Raw genomic sequence first — 14517 nt, forward strand, 5'->3', positions numbered from 1 at the left:
CCGATAACAGGCACCACACCCGCAGTAGATGCGCTCGGCGTGAGGTCTCGCAGCAAGCTATCGAATACGGCGCATTTCTCGGCTTTTAAAAAAAACGCTGTGCGTCGCCAGGTGTTTCATCAGATTTGAGGTGTTACCTCCTTTGACAGTATCACACTATCAGCATAATAGCACTTGTTGCAGGCTGCTGAGTTTGCATATTTTGCTGTGAAGTACAGCCAGACTTTTGACCGCTTCGCCTTGGGCATTTTTAATCTGTAGCTCTGCTCTAAAAGAACGTACGTACCTGGACCTGCCTACTATCCTCGGAAACGTAAAATGATTGGCTAGAATTCAAAGTGTATCACATCTCAGGGAAAAAAAAGCACCAAAATAAAGCACCGAAATGTGCGCTGCTTTTCGGTCTGTTTACTACCGTTTATGTCATGGCACCGGATACCGGTACCCATCCCTAACTGTTACAGATACATGAATCTGGATTAGCTTTCAGTAAGCTAACCTAAATTTATTACAAGCATGCTTTAGTTTCCCTTGCGCACACACACACATCCAGTGCTTGTTGTAATTGACGCATGGAGTCTTTTAATGATGAAGACAAATGACTTCATTATTAGGTGTTTTCATGTGTACATGCTTTAGCCATTCTCCTGTTTTTATGTGTGTCTGCGTTCGCAATCTTGTTTTGCAGGTGTGTAAATGTTACTCGTGTCTGCCTTATGGCTGTGTGTGTGTATGTGTCTGTATGCAAATTCTAACCTTTACCTTGTTAAAACTCTGTTTCATGAGGTTAATTGCTTCATTTAGCCTAGGTTGTTTGATTTTTTTGCGCTTTTAAATTAAACTTATTTTCTCCTGGGTGTGTGTGTGTGTTTTTAATTTGTGTGTTCTTGCTCATGAGTGTATCAACCAAAGATAAGCTCTCCCAATCACGAGCAGAGGAAGCGAGGGGAGGGCAAAAGCTCACTTCATACTTTCTCCTAATTGTGTTATGAGTCCATATGGCAGAGTTGTACAATCCCATGATTTTAATTTCTCGTCATGTGCAGCTATTATCAGACGCTGTTCATTTGCTAAGCATATTTACCAGAAGCATTATGCTTTCACAGATGAGAGACAGTGAGGAAGAGAACCCCTAATCTGAAAGTAAATTAATGCCTAAATGCATTTAAATCTAAACAGTTCATCTGGGAATAAATTCACCACTAATGGCATGTTTATGAGTAGAGTCATGCATGTGAATCATGATATGATGGGGCCTGGGGAAGGTCTGCCTAGACAGCATACATGAGATTTTGGCTCTGTGCGCACAGAGTGCTGCAATTCCAATGCTGAGCATTAGGGGGAGGTAAGAGACAGATGGGGCAAATGCAAGTACTCAGTGAGGAATTCAAGAGGAATGAAATGAAAGGATAAATGTAAATGAAAGTAATTACTGAAAACCTCAGGCACCGAGAATAATTTTCAAACACTTTTATGAATCCCTCCACTTTATTTATCGTCCACTGGTCACAATGTTACCATACAAAACTCACTTCCAACATGGAACTGCATTGGGATGTGACTGTTTTCAATATGCACACACACACATTCAATAACAAAATTAAATACAGTCGTTTAGAAAATAAACGGGGCAGAGGAAAAGAGACACATTGAGTGATATCAAGACATGCAGTGACAAATATAAAAAATAGACGTTTTGTTTTCTTTTTCTGTACAAACATACATGGACACATATAAATATATAGAAGTAAAAAAGAGTATTTTTAAAATACAAAGATCAAATTGTACAGTTACATTCCATAATAACAAAACAGGAGACGTAGCACGATATTCAAGTGGGTTTGCCGTTTTCCACAGACACTGTACAATATTGTACACTGTAAGAGCAGAAATTAGATCACACAACTGTTGCTTTCTCCCTGTGGAGTCTCTTCACGCTGCTGTAAACATTACAAATGAAGAAAGGGTACAGTTTTTGTCGGTGGATTTCCTTTTGAAATCACTCATTCAAGCAACTTTGAGCAATCTGTTCTTTCAGTGCTCACTTTGATGCTTTTAAGTCACCCAGATCACACCTTCAGTGCTGTTTTTTTTACCTTTCTCTCAGCACTGAAAGGTAAGGAGAAAATCTGTTAAAAATAAACAAGACGAGCATTACAGTGAATGTGAACTTTTTTTTTCTTCTTTTTTAATGTTGGCACACGGAACAAGCATTTACCATAATGTGGTGAAATATTTCTTCATATCACACAGTGAAACAATGCTATGCCTTCTCTTTTTCTCTAGTTTTGCCTGACATCCTGCAGCAGTTTGTTGATCTCTTGGACCAGCTCGCTTGCATCCATGCCAGCCTCGTGGCGGTTCTCGCTACGCTTGCCACTCTGGTGACCCTGATGGAAAACACCATCAAAGTCATCTTCCTCATAATTCTCTGGAATTTCCTCCATTGCTGGCAGCCACTTTAAGTGTGGAGGCTGGCCACTGGTGGAGGTGGGAGTCGAAGTTGAGGGTGAGGATGAGGAACAAGTAGAAGAAGAAGGGGAGGAGGAAACATGGTTAGTCCCATTTCCAGACCCACTTCCTGGGTTTAGATAGTGAGTATTGGCTGCCCATGCAGCCACCCCTGGGGGGTAACTGGGACCTTTACCACCTGGCAGCAACCCTCTCCGGTTGTCCTGGGGAACAGCGTTGTTACTGTGGTTACCAACAATGTTGCCACTTCGTCCATTTCCTCTCTCAGTGGTTGATGACGATGAGGTTGGGCTTGTTTCAGTGCATTCGACATAAGAGTCCATATTAGGGGGTAGGAGTCGCTGAAACACAGAGTTCATCTCTGTGAGGAGGGAGCCAGCCCCTCCTCCAGCTGCACACACATCACCTCCTGCTCCAGAGACAACACCTCCAGCTCCTTCCTCTTCATTCCCAGATTCTTTGCCGAAAGTAGAGAAGCTCTTGCGGCGCTCCGAGTCAACGGAGGACTGGTCATCATCGAGCTGAGGCTGCTGGGAGGACTCCTCCCCAGGGATGTACATGTTGTTGCGGTAGTCAGCAGAGGAAGCGGGGGAGGAGAGAGGAGGCATCCAGCACTGGTCAGAGTGTCCCAGGACACGACATTCATCCGTGCACAGTCTCATAGCTAAAGCAAAAAACAAAACAAAAAAAAAGGACACTGAGTCAAGAGACGGTTCAACTACAAAAATCTTTAGGACATTCGTCATGCATCAGGCAAAGTAACAACAAAAAGTCTGCAAAACAACTCAAACAAATCATGTTTAAAAATTCTCAGACAAAACCATTTTTTGTTTGTTTTTTTATGTTTGTCAATTGGTACGGAAAATGTCAACACCCCTGAATAATACAAGTCACAAAGCCTAAGACTGATCGTGGCTCAAGAGTTGGGAGTTCGCCTTGTAATCAGAAGGTTTGGACAGTCTCGGTCGTTGTGTCCTTGGGCAAGACACTTCACCCGTTGCCTACTGGTGGTGGTCAGAGGGCCCGGTGGCGCCAGTGTCCGGCAGCCTCGCCTCTGTCAGTGCGCCCCAGGGTGGCTGTGGCTACAATGTAGCTGCCATCACCAGTGTGTGAATGTGTGTATGAATGGGTGGATGACTGGATATGTAAAGCGCTTTGGGGTCCTTAGGGACTAGTAAAGCGCTATATAAATACAGGCCATTTACCATTTGAAGTAAAGAGGGGTGAAAGTGTTATATTTGAAGTGATACACAGTTCAGCAGGAGGACAAGGTGCTGATTTCTTTAAGGAGCAGGGATGCTGTTGAGTCTGACGAGCCATGCCTTATTCTGTTCGAATGATCCATGTACAATACCTAATTAATATTTCATGGTGCACCACTTCAGTCTTTCATTAAAATCAAAATCACAGCTCTGCTTTGTAGATTTTTTTATTTATTTATTTTTCTCTCAGTCTCTTCATATTCCTGTTTAGACTTCCAGGTAGTGCCAGGTATGAAGACTATGACAGGATTTAAATAAAAAAATAGACAAGTGTCAGATCCCACCCAAATGGCATCATAGGCAGCTATTAATGTAATATTTGGCTGCACTTCCAAGTATGTCCACATCTTCCAACTAAAGACTGAGGCAGGGATTTGCTTGTTTGTTCTTTTATCCTATCCAGCATGAAAAAGCACATTTGCCCATCTAAATAGAAAAATCTAAACAAATTAAATCTACTGAAGAGAAACAGTGGTAATCCTCCCTCTCAGCCCATTAGCGTCTTCCCCTCCTTTTTTCTTTTATATTAGCATAAAAGATAGCAGAAGAGAAAGGGGGGGGGGGAGAAGGGTTCCAACACCTCCAAGTCATTTTCAAAGGGAGAACAAAAATAAGATACAGCAGGACTGTCCACATCCACCAATCTCTGTAAAGATTGTAATACATTAACAAAATGAGGGAGCGAAAGAGAAGGAGGGCGAGAGATCCTCAGGATCTCACGAAGGAGAAAGCAAAAGAAGGATGGAGTCAGTAAGAGAGAGAATAACATAATTCTAAAAGCAATTACTATGAATTCTCCTCAGTTCAGACATGAAAGTGCACCACTGTCACTCACCAGGGGGGAAAAAAAAGAGAAAGAAAAGAAAAAGAAGGAGGGGAAAAAAAACAGCACTCTGAGACGCATACCGATGAGTGACAGGCGACTCATCTCCGCTCCAGGGAGGATTTTACAGACACGACTCTATCTTAGGGGCAGATAACGCACACACACAACCACACACACAGTAACAGCCAGACACACTGTAACCTCTCTCAGTGTGATAACGAGCGTGGAAATGAGGGCTGTGTGGAAGAATGGGGCTGAGTACAATAGGGATTGTGTTGGAAACAGGGCGAATGGAGTGGCTGTAAAGGCAGGTGTACAGACAAATAATGGGCTTAGGCCGGGTGCTGTCCATGGTGCTGAAATTTGTCAGGGAGGCAGTACACTGGGCGCCTAGGTGCGGTCCGCAGGAAGACAGCTTGTTTCAGTTGTAGCTCATTTTCAATTTGAACTGAGAAAGAAATCTCTTATTTCTACAATCATGAGTGGAAAAGTGAAGCAAGATGCGAAATTAGTCAGAAACCTACAACTGACAACTTCTGCAAAGTACAATAAAACTGAGGTGCAATTATGCCCTGGATGGTGAAGCAATATTTGAGTGTGAGTTGCTGCAATAGAAGGTGTTGGGTATGTAAGTCAGCTGACTGGCGCCTAGTCATGCTGTTATGAAGGTGACGCGAAACAGGAAAAGGTGTCATTTTACACAGGGACATAGGCTGAAGAGGTGGGTTGCATCACCAAAATCTCACCTGGGTGGAGTCGATGGTGCATTTCAAGGTGCATCAGGTCAGAAAAGCCCTCCCCCAGCAGCAGTCTGTCCACGGGGGATTCCCGTCCCATGTCACAATCACTGTCCCCCGCCTCGCTGTCCCCACGGCCACTGTCCTTCAGGCTGAACTTGTCCATGTCTTGTAACGCATACCTGTGAGAAGCCATTAAAAAGAAAAAGACTATAAACACATATAAGTATAGTCTGAAAGTAAGTAGTAGAATTTTACACTTTGGGCAAAGACAGATGGCACATTCTGTTTTGCAGGTTAAACAAATCAGTCTGTCCTTAGAGAAGATTAGTGACAAGCAAATTCTATCAAACTTAGGGCTGTTTCTGGAATCTGTCAAAACTTGTGACAAGCCTTAACCCATTAATTCTACACGCAGGTAAACTGCATCCATAAATAAATCATAGCAGCCACTAGGGTATCAATAAATATATCATCCAAAGACCATAATCAGATATTATGATGAAAGCAGTGATGGATGCGGACTTTATAACCCGAGCTCCTTTTAGCACAAAGATATTTTTGTGATATTCAGACATCTAAGGGTTTCACACTTAGAACAGAAGACATTGGTATGACAATTAGACAATTAAAAAAAAAACATTTGGACACCATCAAATCATGATCTACATGTAACTGATCGACTGACAGGGAATCCTGCACAACAGGTTGTTGACAAATGTCAGACACAATGAAAAACAAGAGGTTTAAAAAGTAAACAAAAGATAATCTTTTCGGGGGGGAAGGGTGGCTGGGGGGTGGGGGGTAAATTACCTGTAGCTGCGCGAGTATTTGTTGCCACGGAAACTGGGTCTGGGCTGGTACTGGCCCTGATGGAGCATGGACAGAAGCTGTGAGACTTGCTACATCCCAAAAAAAAAATGACAAAACAAACAAAATAAAACAAACAAAAAGAAACAGAAAAGGGGGGGGGGATGAATAACGGATGGAGAATTGAGGAAGGGGAAAAGAGAGACGGACAACACAGAAGACAAAATAATGGATGAGTAAACACAAGATGGATGATGGAGGGGCTGCTAAAAATGGATGAGACAAAATGGATGATGTTAAAACAAAAAGGGGGGGTTGAGGGTGAGTCTAGATGAACATGTAGACATATGACTGGGGGGGGTGAGTCATGGTCATGATGGAGGTAATGGTGACAGGGTGTAAACAAGGTAAAGACAAAGACACGTCTATAATCATCAACAGTTTTTAATGAGAATCAGTTTGAACTACAGGGCAGTGTTGATTAAGTCACTGTCATGGAAATGATGAGTTAATTTGCTCAAACAGGGACAGCTGTGTGAGGATGAGAAGGCTGGTGTGTGGGTGTGTGTGTGTGTGCATGTGTGTATGTGCTTGAGAGAGAGAGAAACACTGAGAAAGAAAATTTGGAAAGGGGCTGAGGGATCACATTTGAAATATCTGAAAGTAATTTGTTTCTGTGTGTGTGTGTGTGTGTGTGTGTGTGTGTGTGTGTGTGTGTGTGTGTGTGTGTGTGTGTGTGTGTGTGCGCACGCACTTACCTCAACTGGTGGAGTTGTGTGTGCCAGTTCCAGGGCAAAGCTCTCTGGAATATGATTGGACGAAATGGTCACTAGGCTGTTCAGGGATTGGCGACTGTGGTGGTTCTGCCTGCTCCCTATCTGGGCTCGTTCCATGGGAGGTGTGGCTGAAGGGGAGCGGTGGTGGGCTCTGATTGGGAGAGTGCCGTTCACTGTGGGGACCAAGGTTATATCACCTTTGTGGATTTGGCGTGAGGGCTTCTTTGGGTGGTGCTGGTGGGTGGATTCTGCTACCCGGCAGTTATAGGAGTGCCTGGTGTCCTTTTTCTCCCGGTTACAGCGAGAAGCAAACACCACCATGATAAACATGAGTGCGACGCAGATGGCTCCCAAGGAGATGATGATAATCAGAGATACATCAAGTGAAGCCTCTCCTTGGTCCGTTACTGACCCGTGGTTCTCAATGGTCTCGTGGAGAGTGATTTTCAGAACGGCCTTAGCACTGAGACTCTCACTTCCTTGATCTCTGACCACAACAGTCAGCTCCGCATGGTCATGGGGGAAGTTATCCAGACTAGCGTTGGCATGAATCTCACATGTTCGTGGCTCAATCAAGAAGAATCCTTCTTCGTTGCCACTGACTATAGAGCAAATGAGCTCAGCATTGACTCCTGTATCTCTATCAGTTGCCCTAACCACAGTTATTAAGTGTCCAGCCTCTGTAAACTTTGAAGCAGGCACATCTGCAGTGAAGTTCCACAGCTGAGGGACCACAATGACTGGAGGGTTGTCATTTTCATCCAGAATGTTCAGAATAACTGTGGCATTGCTGAGCAGTGCTGGTTTTCCTGCGTCCTTCGCTTGCACAATAAAGGCTATGCGGCTAACATCCTCTCGATCAAATGTGCGCAGTGCATAGATAGCGCCATTAGAGGGGTCAATGGTGACATAGGTGGAGATAGAACTGCCGTGAACAGAGTTCTCCAAGATGGAGTAGCTCACCTGCCCATTAGAATCCAGGTCAGGGTCGGTGGCCAAGATGGACGTCAGATATGCTCCAGGGGCATTGTTCTCTGATTTAAAGATCTCATATTGCCCCTTCTCAAAACGTGGTGGGTTGTCATTTTCATCAGTTACATGCACAGTGAAATGTTTGACAGTGGAAAGACTTGGAGTCCCTCGATCCTCTGCCACCACAGTCAGGCTGAACTCTGACCTCTTCTCTCTGTCTAGAGACACATTGGTCAAAATCATGTAGTTGTTCTCATATGTTTTCTGCAATTTGAAGTAGCCTTGACCATGAAGCTTGCACTCCACCTCCCCATTCAGTCCAGAGTCCAAGTCCTCTACCCTGACCAAAGCAACAAATGTGTCCAAAGGCGAAGCTTCAGATACGTAAGCTGCATCTCCATTCCCCTGGGAAGACATGAGAGTGATGCTGATGTCAGGTTTGTTGTCGTTGACGTCTACCACTTTGACCAGGATCTTGCAGTGAGCGGGCATGGAGTTTGGACCCATGTCCTGTGCTTGCACATCGATATCATAAGAATTAGCAGTCTCGTGATCCACGCGTCTGATGAGAGTCAGGTGACCGCTGTCGGGGTTAATTTTGAATGTCTCCATTATTTTCGGAGAAACATGACTGCTAAATGAGTAGACTATTTTGGCGTTTGTGCCCTCATCCGCGTCCGTGGCGTTTAAGTCAATGAGCAGAGTGCCAACAGGTGAATTTTCTGGCAGATTGATGACATATGACGACTTTTCAAAAACTGGACTGTTATCGTTTGAGTCAGTAACACTGATTTTAAGGAGGGTCGAACCCGTTCTCGGGGGAACGCCCCTGTCAGAGGCCGTGTATTGAAGTTCGTAACCAGAGCGCTCCTCCCGATCGAGCTCCCTTAGCACCACCAGCTCAGCATATTTAACCCCATCAGTCCTAGACTGAATGTCAAGCTTAAAGAAGTTGTTTGGTTCTAAGGCATACGAGTACAGTGAATTCTCCCCGACATCGGGGTCTGTGGCGCTGTCCAGGGGAATGCGCGCTCCCACGGCCGCGCTCTCGGAAATCTCAATTGGGATCACGGCGCGAGCGAACTGAGGTGCGTTGTCGTTAATGTCCAACACCTCCACCTCGATGAGAAACAGCTGGAGGTGCTCAGTGGGGAGTGTTAGCACATCGAACTGAATGGAACAATTCAGATTCTTTTCGCAGAGTTTCTCGCGATCAATTTTGGTCTTGATGCTGATTTCTCCGTCCTGCTCGCGCACGTTGAAGAAAGACGAGCTTCCTCGTTGCATAGCTCTAAAGCGGAGCGGCACCGAGCTTGGAAGTTTAGCCAGGACATCCGCGACGTCTTCTTTCAAGCGGGCAATGACAGTGCCAACCTTCTGCTCCTCATAAATCTGATATTTCAGTGTCTTGCCAGTGATGTGCTGCGTCGCCAGTGCCAACACCGCCAGAACTTTCCACATTCTTGGTAGAAAGAGCCCCTTCATTTTGGTCTCCTTTGTATTTTGCTAAACTCCGAAATAAGTCCAAAAGAATTACTGCAAAATGCAGTGGCGATCTGTTCCAGTTTCAACTTATTAAATGATGAGCTCGCTGATTCAGTAGCTGCATTGCTTTCTCCACTGGGCAAGGGGAAAAACACCCGATTGTTAAATGTAAGCTTGCTTAAGTTGCTCTAATTTCCATAAAACCATCCGAATGTGTTTCTGTCTGTTCTCCGTTGTCATACAGATCTGTTGCGCGCATCCAGTGTGCGGGGGAACCAGCGGAGTTCCACTGAAATCTGTGCGCCTTTCTCTCTCTCCTTCGTGCCTCTGGTCTGTGCGCCGTGCGCTCTCTTTCGCTCCCTCTCTCTATTTGAGGTGCCTCTGCACACAGAGTTGCCCAAAATAACCGCCTCAAACGAACTAGTTGTAGATCAGCCACGACCCTTTTTTCACATCCCAGGAAAGACAAACGATCCTTAAATCAAAAGCTGGCTGGTAGCCACTCAAACTCCGAAAAGAGAGGAAAGGGGAGGCGCAAGAGGGAGGAAAGGGATAAAGTGTGTGTGTGTGTGTAGGTGGGAGAGGGAGGGGGGTAAAAACCCCGCCCTGTGGGGGTTCACTTTCACCACTTTTCAGAGTAACGACTACGCATCTACAATGGACAGAGTAGAAAATAAACTAAAAAATAGCATACTGAAATTGCTTCCCCCGTTGCTATAAAACCCCGGGAAGGTTTACGAGTTTCTCGCTTCGGGTCTGTTCTCTCCAGACAGCGCGGAGACACAAAGAGTCTAAATTATCATTAAACAAGAAAGATATACAGTCACATTCATCTTTAGCTTTGTAAGTCCCTATACTTGAATCACTGATAGACACACCTAGTCGAGCTATAACCAGCTGTCACCACACACACTCCTGCTGAATGATTGACGCACCGGGTGTCTCGGCGTTAGTGCGTATGCGTGCCACCAGCTTGTACTGTACCAAGTCTTTTTCTGCTCTTTCAAGTGGCAGCTGATTACCCCCTTCTCCATGCTCAGACACTTTGTAGGAGATGTGTTCAGCGCAATATATTTTTTCACATGTGCCTCATCTGTAACTGTCTATGGGTGAGGGTATAAGCCGGGTAAGCTGTGTGGCGAATCGCGTTGAAAGGAAGCCGGACTCTAATGAATGCCTTAAAAGAGTTGGTCACGCCGAGGAACAGCTCTGTCCCCGTGCACAAATCTGTTTAACATCAAACTCCCCGCAGGATGGGTTTCTGATAAGCAACGGGGCATCCACAATTCTATAGTTTGGGCATGTATTTTTCTGTTCACTGGAAAAAGGGGGAAAAATCTAATTGGCGCAAATGTGCAAACAGGCCAGAGAATCATACATAAACAGAGAAATGAATAAAAGCACGAAGAGAAATGGAGAGAGAGATCTAAGGTTTACAATGTGCACAACTGGGATGTGCATTCTGGAGACCATCTGGCGCGGTTTGTTTGGCACCGGGACCCAGCGATTACAGCCGACCAAACAAGACTCCAGCGGAGCCACGAACCCCACACAACTGTGAGGAAATGAGTTGTCATGGGGGATTGTAGAGTACCAAGCAGCTTTTCCAGAGCTGTACTCGCGTGTTCGCTCGCGTGCTTGTGCGTGTTTCTTGTGTGTGCGTCAAAAAAGACTGAGAAAAGGCGCTCATCAGAGCTTCAGTCACCAAAACTCCTCATACATATTGAAATGAAATATTATAGAACACACCGAAGATGAGACACTAATGCGGGTAACCATCTGGAGCAGAAAGAACACAACCTTCACCTAAAAGAAACTAAGCTCGGAACGGCCTCTTTCACCTCCACTTATCACATTCTTTGGAAATTTCTCAGTCAACACTTTCACAACCACTGAAAGCGTTGACCCGAAGTTAACCTTAAGAAATAAATAGATACAGTATCTCAAAAACAAATCAATAAAGTACTAACAGTTGCTAAACCCACTGCTGCAATAGAAATTAGATATACACACCATCACTGAGCATAATGATGTTATCCATATGAACTAGGTTATTCAGTGTAGGCTAGTCTTTAAAGCAACGCATCTGCACCGCTTCTACAGCTTTTTACGAATTACCCCGAAAACTGTGGTTTATTAAACAATTCTAAAAGTGCATAGACACCAACCAGAAGCTCCTCTTTTGAACCCACAGCCTTAAATTGGCGGAAAACCTTTATTCCCGCTCCCTGTCTATTCATCGCCTGAGCCATGTCTGCAAAATGTTTGCATTCACCCGTCTTTTGCACATCTTTAACCATAATGCACTGAGTATTTAAACAGGTTTGATACGGACACCCAACATTTCCATAGCTCCAAATGCTCACAATGCAGTAATGCAATTACTCCCGGCGTCCCGGAGAAGCTAATCACATTTGGAGAACAAAGTCAGCTCTGGAGTTTATGGAAGAAGGGAGCAAAAGAAAGAGAAAGTGGCGGAGGGGGTGCGGGTGCGTGGGGTCTTAAACACTGCGCAGAATAAAAACAATTAATATATAGAGGGGGTATAATCTAAGTAAAAAAGCAGATGGAGGCTTAATACATTTAGCTACGCTGCATAACCCGAAGAGCCGAGCAAACATGATCTTTAGTGCTTAAGGACACCCATTGAGCTGCAAATATTCATTCTTTACAGCAGGTGCAACGATGCCATGTCTCTTGGATTTTGGTTTTGTTTAACTTCTGCTGCTCCAGTCCCCAAAGATAATTTTATTGATCCATGGGTTGTTCTAAAGCCCAGACCAGTCTCCACAAATGCATGCGATCAGCACAAACAAACAAATAGCTCCCGTGCCCGTGTGCAGCTCTCTTCATTATGCTTGCCTAACAATTGCCTCCGTGTGTTCGGGCCTTGTAGTCATAAAGTAATAGTGTGAATTAAACGTCTGCCGCCAACATTAATGACAATCCACTGCCATATCCCCCTCCCTCGAAGTCAACAGGCGCAGCAGGTGGAGCGGCCTTAGAAATCTGCCTCTGGACCCCGGTCGCTTCAGATTGGAGTCAAGAGGAATGCATGTGGTTGTGTGTGCGCGCGCGCGCAAGTGAGCAGTGATTGTGGTGGTTTGGTTGTAAAGGCACGCGAGCATCTGTCGCCTCGTCTGCCCGTTCTTTGTCACATTATTCAGTTAGCAGCGATTTGGTGGATTCCATTCCGGAGGGGAGGAGTTGGACCACAGAAAGGTTGGGAATTTGTTTTCACTACGGAGGGAGGGAGAAGTTGATTGATACCTCCCCCTGCACACATACACACACTCACATAAACACACACATACATACACAACCACCCCCATAAGGGCAATGATTGTTATTCATCCGAGTCGTCGTCGTCCCCCCCCCACTCCTTTGCTTTCATTAGGGTTCCACAGAGTTTTATTACTTTATGACCACCACTGGTGCGTGCATGTGTGTCTATGTGTGTGCGTAAGTACTGAGTAGACAAGAAAGAGTGCTCTGCCTTGTTCCTGCTCACAGTGCATGTGGTGATCACAGTCTGAGCCCAGCATATTGGAAGCGATGTCAACAGTTGGGCGACAAATTTATAGCCCAGGCAGAACTATGAGGCAAAGAAAGAATGAGGCTGGTCACCTTTAAAGTGGACGCATTACTGCGCTGCTCTGCCAGTCCCTCAGCCCTGCATCCAATGAAAAGAACAGGCTGTTATTACTTTTTTACAGACTTTACTGACTTATGCGGTAGGAAAGGTGTATAAAATATTCATACCTTTCCTCTGCAAGACCAGTACAAAGTGTCATTTTAACTCTGGGATGGTTATACTATATGGATGACCAATGCATTTGCTATTCTATTCTGTTCCATTCTACTCTTGGTGCCCGTAGTGACTGTAAGTTTGTGAACCCTTAGTGCTTTGGGTGTTGGCAGTTATTCCCCCTGTAGACCTGCTTTTTTATGTATTGTCGAGTCAAATAACCAAATTATTTTCCATTCTCTTGCAGTTGTGGGATGGTGACTATTTCATTTGTTTGCTTGACATGAAGGAGCAGTTTGGGTGTCTAATCATCCAGTCATCCTTTCCTTGGCCTCATTCTCTCTCCCTGATTCATACCTAGCTGACTTTCTACTACACACACACACACACACACACACACACACACACACACACACACACACACACACACACACACAGAGACATGCATCCATGGGCAGACACTCTCACACACTTTATCTGACTGAATGGCACTGACAGCGAGGTGCTTTGGCCAACCAAGTCATGGCACAGAGAAACACAAAGGCTTCACAAGCAATCAGCACCACAGCACTCAGGATTTGAAACACATTCGCTATCTGTATTCATATTGTATAAGTACGATTCACCCTTACGTGAAATGTGAAACATTACTGAATTTCTTTGTCAAAGCAGGAGGAATTTAAACTGCCACTTAAGCAGTTCCTTATTATTGATTTTATTTGGACAAAATTTCAGTTGTACATTAAATGATAACTCTGGTTTATTACAACTTAAACAATCGCACAGTGCTTTCTGGTGGTTATTATAACACTGTCACATAGACAGAGTAATGCAGAGATCTAGAAATAAGGTTTGTATTGCCGCCACAAAGTCAGATGAAGGAAAACAATACTGATATTACACTAAAAATCCCAAAAGCTGTGTGTTTCTGCACACCTGAGGAAACAACAGTAGCTCAAAGCTAAATTACACCAAACTGCAAATGTTGTCTGAGAGCTATTTGATCACTTGACAGATTGTGTTCCTTGCTGAATTCTGCTTATTGTCTCAATGTTTTGAACATGCTTCCTTGTCTCAAATAGCATATTGATTTGGTTGGTAATTTTTTCTTCTATAGAGTTATCACAGATGTGCATGTTCAATTTCAAAGTTAAAGCAACAGTTTGACATTTCTGGAGTGTTAACTTCTGGTAAGCCACAAACTCTTCTTACATTTTTTTAATCCTAAATTTTGTAGGAAATAAGCAAACAAGATCAAACCTATTTATACTGAGGAACGATAGACCAGTTGTTTCCTTCTGCTTCCAGCCTTCTTTTTTAGCATGAAATGGAAAACCAACTATTCATTTAATATTGATTGAAAGTCATTAAGCTTTGAAACCTATTAAAGAAACTATCTAATATCAGCTAACCCACATTTCAATTGGAT

The 14517-nt window shown here is 44.3% G+C and overlaps 1 protein-coding gene across 2 annotated transcripts; it reads right to left on the minus strand.

Annotated features, from left to right (window-relative positions):
- Nucleotides 1-1469: 1469 nt before the first annotated feature.
- Nucleotides 1470-9843, minus strand: pcdh18a (protocadherin 18a). Of its 2 annotated transcripts, none has more exons than XM_006790586.3 (4): nucleotides 6866-9843; nucleotides 6111-6166; nucleotides 5307-5479; nucleotides 1470-3136 (listed from the first exon to the last, which is right to left on the minus strand). In XM_006790586.3, the coding sequence occupies exons 1-4, from the start codon at nucleotides 9338-9340 to the stop codon at nucleotides 2283-2285; spliced, it is 3558 nt and encodes a 1185-aa protein (XP_006790649.1). In that variant the 5' UTR covers nucleotides 9341-9843; the 3' UTR covers nucleotides 1470-2282. The 2 variants fall into 2 exon arrangements, with proteins under 2 accessions (XP_006790649.1, XP_006790648.1); XM_006790585.3 differs by having other exon boundaries at nucleotides 6111-6199.
- Nucleotides 9844-14517: the final 4674 nt, after the last annotated feature.

Source organism: Neolamprologus brichardi, chromosome 6 (assembly GCF_056152115.1).
Source record: "Neolamprologus brichardi isolate AB-2024 chromosome 6, ASM5615211v1, whole genome shotgun sequence".
Taxonomy (NCBI): Eukaryota; Metazoa; Chordata; class Actinopteri; order Cichliformes; family Cichlidae; genus Neolamprologus; species Neolamprologus brichardi.